This window comes from Glycine max, chromosome 10 (assembly GCF_000004515.6).
Source record: "Glycine max cultivar Williams 82 chromosome 10, Glycine_max_v4.0, whole genome shotgun sequence".
Classification (NCBI taxonomy): domain Eukaryota; kingdom Viridiplantae; phylum Streptophyta; class Magnoliopsida; order Fabales; family Fabaceae; genus Glycine; species Glycine max.
Genome location: NC_038246.2, coordinates 41,938,240 through 41,951,178, shown reverse-complemented (window position 1 = coordinate 41,951,178; position 12,939 = coordinate 41,938,240). Strand labels below are relative to the sequence as shown.

General features: G+C 34.7%; 1 protein-coding gene and 1 pseudogene across 2 annotated transcripts; both read left to right on the top strand.

Annotated features, from left to right (window-relative positions):
• SEO-F1 (sieve element occlusion by forisomes 1) lies at positions 1-3,482 on the top strand. The gene is made up of 7 exons (NM_001254497.1): positions 1-183; positions 389-466; positions 683-1,092; positions 1,707-1,795; positions 1,880-2,013; positions 2,240-2,722; positions 2,889-3,482. Exons 1-7 carry the CDS (start codon positions 1-3, stop codon positions 3,480-3,482), a joined length of 1,971 nt encoding a protein of 656 aa, NP_001241426.1.
• A 1,368-nt stretch (positions 3,483-4,850) lies between these two features.
• On the top strand, positions 4,851-12,832 carry LOC100791580 (CRM-domain containing factor CFM3A, chloroplastic/mitochondrial-like; annotated as a pseudogene). The gene is made up of 7 exons (XR_005886672.1): positions 4,851-5,832; positions 6,432-6,918; positions 6,995-7,125; positions 8,251-8,601; positions 9,542-9,698; positions 9,864-10,156; positions 12,020-12,832. The product of XR_005886672.1 is annotated as a CRM-domain containing factor CFM3A, chloroplastic/mitochondrial-like (transcript).
• The last annotated feature ends 107 nt before the right edge of the window (positions 12,833-12,939 follow it).

Genomic DNA, 12,939 nt, shown 5'->3' with positions numbered 1-12,939 from the left:
ATGTCACTGTCCAATGGAGCTGATTCAACTGCCACTTCCAAGCAGCAAAAACCTCAGCTCCCGAACCCCTTTGATCTCACTGACTCTGAGATCCTTGAGAAAGTTTATCTGACCCACCTCCATGATGAAGACAAGTGCGATGTAGAAGTCCTTTTGGACATTGTGTCCAGTATTGTACTTAAGGTATATATAATATTATTCACCTTCTTTCATTAATTCATTCTCCCACTCCAACAAATAACAAATGTTGCCAGCTAGTTTAATTTATTAATTTCTCTTTCAATGTTTAAATTTATACTACTTAGTTAATATCATGTACATTTTCAATTTTATCGTATAAATCTAATTATTAACAAATAACAATTTAACTGGTTATCTTGAGTCACAGACAAGGTTAGCTGAAGGCAAAGCTTCTCAGACCATTTTCCAGCCAGAATTTCGTACAATGAAGCTGATTTCTTGTCAGGTTATCTTATGGCACAATCATAATCATTATTATTCCTTACTTTATTTGCATGTTATTATATGAAATGTGTCATGCATGAGTCACGCTTTATTTTGCTTCATTTAAAAAGGGCTCATCTTTTTGTATTAAGATATTATGATATATCTTGTGTTTGCAACGTACTTCAAGAATAATGAAAATTGAATCCAATTAAAACAAGTGATAATATGCTAACAGATGATAACCACACCTCATGGTGAACGCTACGTGCACCAAACAACAATGTGCATTCTTCAGCACCTGAGAAGCTACTCGTGGGAGGCAAAAGCACTAGTAACTCTAGCAGCTTTCGCTTTGGAGTATGGGAACCTTTTGCACCTGAGTGATGTAGAAACACCAGAGAACCAACTCACAAACTCGTTGAAACAACTGAACCAAGTTCAAGCTAGAAAGAACCCTGGCACTACTTTGGTGGAGTTGGTGATGGAAGTGCTTCATGGCATTCAAGAGTGGTCAAGACTGTCTGGTCTTGATTATGACATAGTGGAAGTGCCTTCCTTGACAGATGCCCAGCAAGAGGTCCCTGTTGTTGTGTATTGGATGATTGCTTCCCTCGTGGCTGCCACTGCCAACCTCGTTGCTCTATCGTATGTTATCTTTCTTAATATTTATCCTTTATTTTCCTGAAATTTGTTTCTGTAAAGTAACTTAATGTATATATAAAGACACACTTTACATACTTATCAATTTAAAACATTCACCAGCTAAGTTGTTGTATATATTGTACAATTCAAGTTTTAAATATTTTTTTTATTTTCTATGATATTTTTAAAAGAATTTAATTTTATTATAACAGTTGTGTAATTTTTTTTTACTATTTCAACGAATTAGAAATAGTTTTATATATAAATTTTAAAATAATTTTTATAATAATTAATGATTAGATGCAATATATAAAATTCTATATTGTTAATGTATTTTAATTAAATTAATTTGTACTTAAAATTTGATTTATTTTAATTTTTAAAATTATAAAATTAAGTTTTTAATTCTTAACGAGTGAGTAACTAAAAATATATCATTTGTTAAAAATAAGATTAAAAATAAAATAAAAAAATATGAAGAGACTAAAGTATAAAAATGACATTTTTTTTCCAGCAGGATATTTGCCCTTGCAAACTACAAATAGATTTTATATAATATTTTTCTCAATGTAACACGACAATTATATAACTGAAATTCTCTATTAATGTTGTTTCAGGGAGTATAAATTAGCAGATTTTCTCGATAGGCTTTCTTCAGCAGCTGATAAATTCAAGGAACATCTGAAATCGAGCGTAGTGCAAAAAGGTTACGCGCTTAGTGCTTCCTATTGTGTATATTAATTATGAAACTGATCAAATGCTAATTAGAGGTTATGTCTATTCGTTGCAGGTTATGCAGATGAAAACTACAAGCGCAGGAAGGCATTTTCTAATCCCAAAGATATTGTTGAATTCTTGAAGCTTCTGATCCAACACAATGGATCTAAGGTCCAAATATATGACGGCAGCATCAAAACCAAAACGGTTAGTCTCTCAAACATTTACACTTCCTTAACTTTTGTCTATTGTTTATATACCTGATATTCAGATTCTATCCAAAAGCTGATGACTATGCCAAAATAATATATTTTTATGAATGAATTTATCTAGCCTTTTTTCATTTAGTTATTTTTCCTTATTGGGGTCATCTTAAAAACAAAACTAATGATTATGTCCTTTTTCTTTTTTGTTATACATATGTTTCAAACAGGATATTGAAGTCTTCAATCAGAAATATGTCTTGTTGTTCATTTCAAGCCTCGACAAGATTGAAGATGAGATTTCACTTTTGAATACAATCCATGATAGATTGCAGGAGAATCCAAATGAAGTAGTAAAAAATTACAAGAAAGGGGATTTCAAGATTTTGTGGATCCCCATTGTGGATACCTGGGACGACAAGCAAAAACACAAATTCAATATTTTGAAGAATACCATCAAATGGTATGCAGTGGAGTTCTTCACTGAGTTACCAGGCACGGACCTAATAAAAGAGAAATTCAATTACTTGGGAAAACCTATTGCCCCAGTGCTCACCCCTCTTGGTGACAGAATGAATGAAGATGCAATGGACTTGATTTTCCAATGGGGGATCGACGCGTTTCCTTTTAGGAAAATTGATGGTATTGATCTTACTCTAAAATGGAAGTGGTTTTGGGACGCTACAAAGAAAGCAAATCTTGGAATACAACAGGTGAAGCAAGGCACAGTAGTTGTTACACCTTTAACCATTTATATATATATATATATATATATATATATATATATATATAAAAGAAAGATATTAGTGATATATAATGGAGATTGATATGAGGAAATTATCTATTCATGTACTTAATTTTGTTTTGAATGTGAATTAGGTCACTGGGGACAGGTACATTTTCATCTCTGGAGGTGCTGACAAAAAGTGGATCCAAGACTTCGCAGTGGCAGTGGAGAAAACAAGAGGGCATGCAATTATCTTGAACACTGACACCATCATAGATCACTATCAGTTGGGGAAGGATGACCCCACGGATGTTCGTCGTTTCTGGATTGAAATAGAAAGGAAGAGACTGAAGAAGCACAAGGATGCGGTGGACTGTGAGATTCAAAAAGTTGTGAAGACCTTGCTTTGCCTCAAACAAGATCAACAAGGATGGGCTATTCTTACCAAAGGCTCTAACGTGAGGATTCTTGGTCACGGTGAGCCTATGCGCCAAACTTTGGCTGAGTTTGACACATGGAAAGATAAAGTGTTCCAAAAAGAAGGGTTTGACGTAGCCTTTGATGAGTACTATAAGACCAAGCTTGATGAGTTATATGCTCGTCAACAATGTGCTTTTGTTAAGAACAATGCAGATGTGCTTGTAACTATAACATGCCCAAATCCCACATGTGGACGTGTGATGGAGGTGACATCTGTTAATTACAAGTGCTGCCATCGTGATGCTTCAAACAATGGCAACATCTGAATGTGAGAGAGGATGAAATTGAGGTTCTTAGTAGCCTCCATGAGTTTGCTTTGACAAAACTTTGGGTTTGAATTTCTTTTTGCTGTCTCGATCGAGTTAACTATTACTCTATTATATGCATATCTTTTGTGTCAAGATGAAAGCCTGGTGTCATGTAGCCACTTGATTTGCCCTTGATGATCATGGGAAAATAAATAATGGCTTTGTTTAATTTCATCTCTGTATAATGTCAACTACAAAACTGAATAAACTTAGCTTTGCCTATGCATATATAGCTTGGGCCGTTCTATTTTGTACGTTATGCTCTTCCTTTTTACTTTGTTTTTGCATGCAACATCACTTTTTTTTCCTTATGCTATTAACTTATAATGGTGTTTACAAGGGGTTTAGATTCTCTGTCCAATGAAATCTCAGCAACGAGTACACAACTCGTTGCTACTCCCAGTACCCATCTATCATTGAAATGTGACAAGTGACAACGGAACTTTTTCTTTCCTTTCTTCTTCCAAAACAAAAAGGCTGTTTAGGTTAATTACTTTTTAATTGCATGTCATTAGTATCAAGGTTGACCTTGGGGTAATGCGGGTACATGTATTTGCAATTCAGATTAGATCAATTTTTAAGTCAAAAAATATATGTAATTTGATCATAAAAAAATAATCATGTTTCAATTTATTTGAATACAATAAACCCTAATCTTCAATCTGGTAATAAGAAATTTAGATTGGATTAAATGATTTAACTTTTATATTAATATTTAAAATTTATTTAAGGTAAGTATATATCTTTTATATTTTATTTTACAATATTTTAAGTAAAAGTTATTTTTAATATAAAACACAAAATTTATAAAGTAAAGCAGAAAAAAAACTTATAAAGTAAAGAAAAATATGACATATAAAAATAATTTTAAATAATTCAAAGCTAAAAACTGTATAAATATATTAAAATAATTACATTTACTCTTAAAAAAGTAATAATAGAAAATTTTGAGAAAAAAATAAGAAAAAATAATCAAATGTTACAATTTAATAAAGTTTAAATTTTTTATTTGGTTTTATACTTTCATAATTCTTATCTTTTTAGTTTTTATAGTTTGAAAATAATCTTTAAAATTTTTATATTCTTTTTAGTTTTTATAGTTAATATAGTTATATTTTTATTTTTTTTAATCTCTTTAATTTGAAAATTAAAGAAAAAAAAATAAAAATCATAAAATTATATATTAAAAAGATTATTTTCAAGACTAACTAAAAGAGTGTGTTTGTGAATTGTGTGTCTATTTCTAATTTTTTTTGTAAATTTATAACAACGATAAAAAATAATAATAAAAAATTGTTTAGTGAAGAAATATTGGGCTGTGGCAAGGAGTAGTTCCCCTATCCACGGTCATTTTGGCGGCAGCAAGAATCAACATTGATATTTGTCTCTCCGGCGCAGGGTAAGAAACAGAACAGAGCATAATCCAGAAGCTACTTCCATTTCACCAAACACCATCATCTTCATCATCATTTTCTATCTCTTCACTCATGTCACTGTGATTATGGCTCTTGTACCCACTTGCCACCTCCACCCATTCTTCGATTCATTTCACGCTTCTCCCAGCTTCCACTCTCTTCTCTTCCGCCACTCTCCCAATTCCACTTTCCTCCGTCCCAAACCACCCTTCATCTTTCGCTGCAACCCCGCCAAGAGTTTCTCCACCGATAAACACTGGTTGAAGCGTTGGAACGACCCCACAAACAACCACGCCCGTCCGAAGCCGCCACGTGCGGTTTTGGGCTATTCCGAAAATGGGGACGCGTCAAAATCCGGTCTTGCGAGCTCTGACGAGGAGGGGGGCGATGGAAATACCGGCGGAATCACGTTGGATAGGATTGTGGAAAAATTGAAGAAATTTGGGTACGTTGAAGATGGGATTCAGAATAAAGAGAGAGTGATAGAAAAAGGGTCAGTGGAGGATATATTTTATGTGGAGGAAGGAATGTTGCCTAATTCACGAGGTGGGTTTTCATCAGAATCTCCATTAGGGTTTGGAAGCTTTGGAAGTGATGATGGGGAAGTGAGGTTTCCGTGGGAGAAGCCAGTGGTTGAAGAGTTAGAAGAGAGGAAATCCATGAGGAGTAGGAGTAAGACCTCTCTGGCGGAATTGACTCTTCCTGAGTCAGAATTGAGGAGGCTTCTCAAATTGACTTTTGAGAAGAAGCACAAGACCAGAATTGGGAGGAGTGGGGTCACTCAGGCTGCTGTGGACAAGATTTATGAGAGGTGGAAGACTTCAGAGATTGTGAGGCTAAAGTTCGAAGGCGAGGCCGCACTTAATATGAAGAGGATGCATGAGATACTTGAGGTTTGGTGTTTATCTTTAGTTGATTCTGTGTTTGGAAAGTCTTGCTTTTTTGTTGCAAAACTTGTGAGGTAGAATAGGCGGTGAATTGTTGATAGATAATTATATACAAATTTCTGTTGGATTTAATCATAAATTGCTATAATGAGTTTAGACTCATTCAATACCTTCCCTTTCCTGAGATTGTAGCTGGGCAAGTTGATTATGAATGCTATATAAACCAAACAGGTTTTCTTTAAGCTGTCCTCAGGACCTGTTCTGATGTTTGCAATTTTTGTTTTATTTGGGCTGTGATACCTATTTTTACAAATTTTCTTGTGTAGTGATAAATGATTGAGTCACCTTCTAGATCACTCTCTTGAGTGTGCTTGTGAATTTGGATATATTTCTCTTCTTCGACCACAATATTTGTCAAAGAGTCAAGATTATCTCTAGGATCGATTTGAATGCTCTATGATTAGATTGTTTGTATTGTCAATGCTGCCTGTTGTGTATCATTGTGTGTAAATTCCGTTTGGAGCTTTGCAATATTTCTTTATATATCTCCTTTGACTATCAATAACCATTGCTATATTCTTGTTGATTTTTAAAATCATATTCAGAGAAAAACTGGTGGTCTGGTGATTTGGAGGTCTGGCAACTCTGTTTCCTTATACAGGGGTGTGAGCTACGAGGCTCCTTCGGTACAACAGAATAAAAAAATATATAGGAAAAGCAAGAACTCTTCTAAGCTTTTACCAACACCTTCTTACTCTGTGGGGAATTCTCCCAACGCTGCTTCTACTTCTGGGACAAGTGCACCATTGGCAAATTTAGAATCTACAAATGACAATAAAGAAAAAGATTATCTGCCCAAAGTCAATTATGAACATGAAGTAGACAAGTTATTGGACGGTCTAGGCCCCAGATACACAGATTGGCCTGGATGTAATCCATTGCCTGTCGATGCAGATATGCTTCCTGCAACTGTTCCTGGTTACCAACCTCCCTTCAGAGTTCTTCCTTTTGGAGTGAGAGCGACACTTGGTTTAAGGGAGGCAACTTCTCTACGAAGGATTGCAAGGACCCTTCCTCCACATTTTGCATTAGGTTTGTCATTGTTTCCCTTGTGCATGTGATGTTTTGAATTTTATTCTGATTATAATAAACTAATCATGATATATAGGTAGAAACCGACAGGTTCAAGGATTAGCTGTAGCCATGACTAAATTATGGGAAATAAGTTCTATTGCAAAGGTTGCACTCAAACGTGGTGTGCAGCTAACTACCAGTGAGAGAATGGCAGAGGAGATCAAGGTGATTAATCATGCATTTTCATGTTCCACTAATCAAAATTGTTGACTTTGTTTTTGTAGCTTTGTTTTCTTGAGCACCTTTTCATTATTTCAGAGTCAGTATGTCATTTCCTACTGCATAAAGTTTCCTTTATGCATGAAAATTTGCATAAGTCTTGTGTCATTAGCAACATCCATTAGGTGGCCATTAAATGTTAAGAAGTTGATACCAATTCACTGTGTAAAATTGTAATTCTCATAGGTTTGAACTTTGGTATTGACAAATCAATAAATAAACCTTGGCATCTGTCAAGTAATCAATTTTTGAACCAACAACGGTTGGCACAAGTAGTAGTGGTTTGTATTCCTTAACTAAGTAGTCCAGGGATCGAATTTTGGTTGGCCCTTGGGTATGGAAAAAATCATGTTGGGAGGGGAATATCCACCTTGAGTCCGCTTATGGTCCCCGACAAAGATTTGTCATTGCTTTTGACAGGACAACTTCATACCAATACCATAATCAACAAAAAAAAAAAATAATGAATTTTTTAAACCTATGAGATTTACAATTCAATATTTAGGTGAATCCACTAAATAATTAGTATCAGTGTTCCATATTGACTAAATTCACATGAATCCACTAATCTTTATCTCCTAAATTCTTTCAAGACAATGTCACATCTGACCTGCTAATGCTCTCCTTGTCACTTTTTCTGTTGATGTTTTATTAAAACACTGTTAATGAAACCTTAATTCTTCGTTATCACATGTTTGTATATTTTGCAGGTTTAATCAATTAAAAACTTGAGCAGATTTGTATATTTATTCTCTAATAACTTTTAGTGGTAGTTTAGTCACTTCGTTTGTGAACCTGCCATTCTATATTAAAATAGATTCTCAACAATTTGAATTTGAATATTAGATGAAATAAATAATGTAGATTAATGCATAAAAGTCAGTCACTCAGATGGTTTTGTGATTAACTTGGTGTTGGATGGAATTTGCTGCTAGGCTGCCAACATCAGATATCAATATCAAGTTATAAGCATTTACTGAAATAAACATTGGGTAGTTTGTTATATGCATTTTTAGTACACTACTAGATGAAGATTTCTTGATCAATGATTATGTTTGTTGCTGGCTGCAGAAATTGACAGGTGCTATTCTACTCTCCAGAAATAAAGACTTCTTGGTCTTCTTTAGGGGCAAGAATTTTTTATCAGCAGATGTCACCCAAGCCTTGCTGGAGAGGGAAAGAATGGCAAAAGTAATGCAAGATGAGGAGGAGCAAGCAAGATTGAGAGCATCATCATTGCTCATACAGACTAATAATACATCAGACCTGTCGGCAGAGGCAGGGACTCTTGGTGAAACTTTGGAGGCCGATGCAAAGTGGGGGGAAACATTGGATGAGCGTCACAAGCAAAAAATAATGAGAGAAGTAGAACAACTATGACATGCCAACCTTGTTGAAAAATTAGAACAGAAGCTTTCCTATGTAAGTTCTTTAATTTCCTATAACCGAGGAAGGCTATTATGGTCTGCCAATGGCTTTTGTGTTTAATCTCTCAACATCGGGCATGATTATAATGCTCTTTCTTCTAAGGATTTTCTTTATGAAAGTTAAATAAAGCTGTTAATTGAGCCGATATTTGACTACTGGCTAAACCATTTCATAGTATTTTACTGAACTTTTAATCAAATAGGAAGAGTAAAATTGTTATGAAGTCTCATTATGTGATATGAAATAATTATCAATGTTATTGGAAATGATGGCTGTAGAGATGGGGACAATATTGGTGGAGGTTGCAGAAGTATGGGCAATACTAGATTATCAATGCTGGTTATTTTGAAACCTAACTTCATAGGGCTTTTCCTTGTATAGATGTATGTCCTTTAAATCAATTCTGTTGATTAACAGATGTAACATTAAAAGTTATTGGTGAATGCCCCCCCTTCCCAAATTTACTCGCTGAAGGACTCCACCTACTTTCATGTTTGCTTCTTTCTACTTAGATTCAGTTAGTACTTAGTAATACTAATATAACTAAGTGAAATGTGCCATATATGAGGTGGAGGATCAGATTTGTCTCATTAAATCATGATGAGGCCAGTCAGGCAATGATATGAAAGAGAATAAAGTAAGGATCAGAGTAAGCAACGGGCTAAGTTTACAAGGAGAATAGAAGCTTAATATTTATGTTGTATCTGAGATTCTGAAATTGATATCAACAAGGCTAAAAAGTTTGTTACAGCAGTTAGACATGTTTAATTTTCTAACATGTTTAATTAGACTCTCAATCAATGTTTTTAAATATCATGACACCATGTCTGGTACCTGGAGGTTTTGATAATCTTTATCTGTATCTAACTTCGCTCTAGGATTATTCTCCAATTTAGAATATGCATGATTGTAATCCCTGGATTTTGGTAACCAGGCTGAAAGAAAGCTAAGGAGAGCTGAAAAGGCCTTAATGAAGTTGGAGTCGTTTTTGAAGCCATCAGAATACAAAACAGATCCTGAAAGTATAACTGATGAAGAGAGATTTATGTTTCGCAAATTAGGATTGAGGATGAAAGCTTTCTTATTTCTTGGTAAAGCTCTATCTAAATAAAGTTGTTATTACTGCAAGAAATCAGATTTATCTCCCACCCCTGTCCTTCTCAATCATTCCAATCCCCACCCCCCAAAGTCCATGAGGGTACCCTTCATTATGTGGTGCTTACGGCTTATACAAATCTAATAATTTGTGGATTCAGGTAGATGTGGAGTTTTTGATGGTACTATTGAAAACATGCACTTGCACTGGAAGTACTGGGAACTGGTCAAGAAAATTGTGAAGGCTAAAACCTTTGAACGAGTAAAAAAAATTGCACTAGCACTTGAAGCTGAGAGTGGAGGTGTTCTGGTCTCAGTTGACAAAGTTTCAAAAGGATATTCTGTAATTGTTTATCGGGGTAAGGATTACCAACGTCCTTCAACATTGAGACCCAAAAATCTTTTGACAAAGAGAAAGGCTTTAGCACGTTCAATCGAGCTTCAACGACATGAGGTATGTATACAAACTCTTATTCTACTATATCAATTTTCATGTAGATCTAGAGATAATTGCACCAAACAATGTACCTCCAAAACTACAATTTTTTGACTACCTAATGTCAGCCCACAGATTCACTGGATTATGGCCTATTTATTTAATATATAATTTACTTACTTTTCTTCTAATGTTATAGAAACCCATGTAAGAAATGTCCCTTTCTTTGCTCTAAGTATGGCTGAAACTTGATTAAGTTGCTGTTCTCCCAGCTGGCTGCTGTTTGTTATACCTTATGAAACTTTCCCTTAAATGAAAGTAGCTTATAATTTTTAGGTTAAACCTGGTGAAAGATGCAAAAATTTTAATCAATTTAGATTCTTAGAGATAAATGTAATAAATTTAGTCCCTAGAACTTAAAATCCCCAAATTTTTTCACCCCCTCCATCCATTTTTTAACAATGTTAACATTAAAATCTGATTTTCCACATTACAAGATAACATGGCAAAACAACATAATTTTGGATTAGTTGACTGTGCTGAATACAACAACTAAAGCCTTTCCCATTAGGTGAGATCAGCTACATAGATCACATGATATCATTGGGCTCAGTTAAAAGACCTAATCTTCATAGATATGCCATGTTTATCTTTTAACATTATTCAAAGCCTTTTCGAGTTAACAGCATTAAACTTAAATAGATGGGGGGATGAAAAATATTGGAGATTTTAAGTTTTAACTTTTAAAGACCAAGGTGATAAAATCTAGCTTAACTTTTAGAGTGCGCTTGGATAGAGAATTTTAACCGAGGAAAGTATTTTATCAAAGAATTTAAATTTTTGTAATCTAAAATTCATCGTTTGGATTTTTTTTTATGAAGAATTTAAATTTTTGAAATTTTAAAACAGAATTTTAAGCAACTAAAAAATGTGGAATTTCAATTTCTTTCTAAAAGGTGAGAATTGAAATTCTCTTCTTGATAGAAAAATGTTCTAAAACGTTTTGCGTATTTCCTTTATAACCTTCATCCCCTCTTTCACCTGAAAGTTTCCGAAATCTCATTCTCAAACTTGCGACTCTTCCCTCACGTCGACGATCCTCTTCTTCAAGAAACACCGTCTGAGCTTGTGGAACATCGATCAGGTGTGAGCGTAGGAGGACACGTAGAATTGTACTTGTCATTCAGGGGAGCAGCCATTGCTATCCATCACGCGATGGAGGGGTGCTCGCCGGCGCGGAGGGCCTGAATCATGTCTTACGCCGTTGACTGAATGCTGTGGTCGGGTGTGGTGGTATACGCCGCCGTATCCTGATTTCCCTTGCGACTTCACATGCCGCATCAGTATTCTTCTCTTTGGAAGCACACCAAGCATATATTCTCTTCTCCTTGCATTCATTTTCTTTTACCCTCATAATTTTAATTTTTTTAATCCAAACACAAAATTTTGAAAATAAAAGAATTTCAATTGAAGTATTTGAAATTCTTAGAATTTAAAATTTCTCAAAATTTTAAATTTCCTCATCCAAACACACTCTTAGGGATTTGCTAATGTACACACCCACTTGGTTGTATTTTTAAAAAACTGCTGTTACAATTTGCTAACATATTCTTTCTATAAAAGAAGTGGGTATGCGATATGAAACCCTACAAATATTTGCTAATGTAGACCCACTTGTTTTATAGGAGTACATTAGGACGCAACACCCTCAGTGTATTTTAAGAAAGCTAGTTAGCAAATCCCATATTGGTTATATAACAGCAATCAAAATAAAGGTTTTACTCTTATTCTTAATGTATCTGCCCCTCTATGCAGACCTGTACGCACATTCTTATCTGTTAATCTAGAAAATGCCTTAACTCTCTTTCTGTTTACAAACAGGCGCTCATGAATCATATTTCAACTTTGCAAAGTAAAGTGTGGAGGATAAGATCCTAAATAGTATGCTCTTAATGATCTTTATATTTTTAGCATTTCTTATTGCAAGCCAAGTTGTATGTTTTATGGAAACACCGTTTCCGATCTTATTTGGCTTGAATCACTTTCCACATGAACAAATGGAGAATGTAAAGGATAAAGGAGATGAAGCATTGTATGACAAATTGGATTCTGCCTATCCTAGTGATGATGAGAACTATGAGGTTGCTCTCTCTGCCATAATAACCCCGACCGTCTCCAAAAAAAACTTATGAAACTGGTTTTCATTATATACTTTTGTGTTAATACCTTTATGTAGGTGGAGGATGGTGAGGATGGTGAGGAGGGAGATGAGGCCTATCTCGAGACCCATAACAGTGAAAATGATAGTGAAATTGAAAGTGAAGTTGAGAGTGATAATATGTATCCTCCAATCTTTTTGCCTCACCAAGTTGAAGGTCAAGGATCATTTGATTTTGGGGATACCTAATGCCGATGAGTCATTAATGGCACTCAACATTGGAAGAATATAATAGCTCCTTCATATCAAATCACCAAGAAGAACATGCTCGGTTCAATGATATTGTCACATGGCATGCAATTACAATTTCTGAAAAAAATGTATGTATATACATTTGTTTGAAATTCTCTGGAATTGAATAATTCCACGGGTCAATTAATATGTGGTGGAGGGATAGATCGTGATAGATCGAATGGTGCAACATATCATTCAACAATATTGGCGGATTTATCTATTTTCTGAATGATTTCACTCAATTCTATCTGATTACTTTGCCTCGAAGGTGGCAAAACCATGTCATTCCAAATAGAAACAAATTCGATAATGGGGCTAGGTTCCTTGTGAAGTTCTTAGATGGAATCAG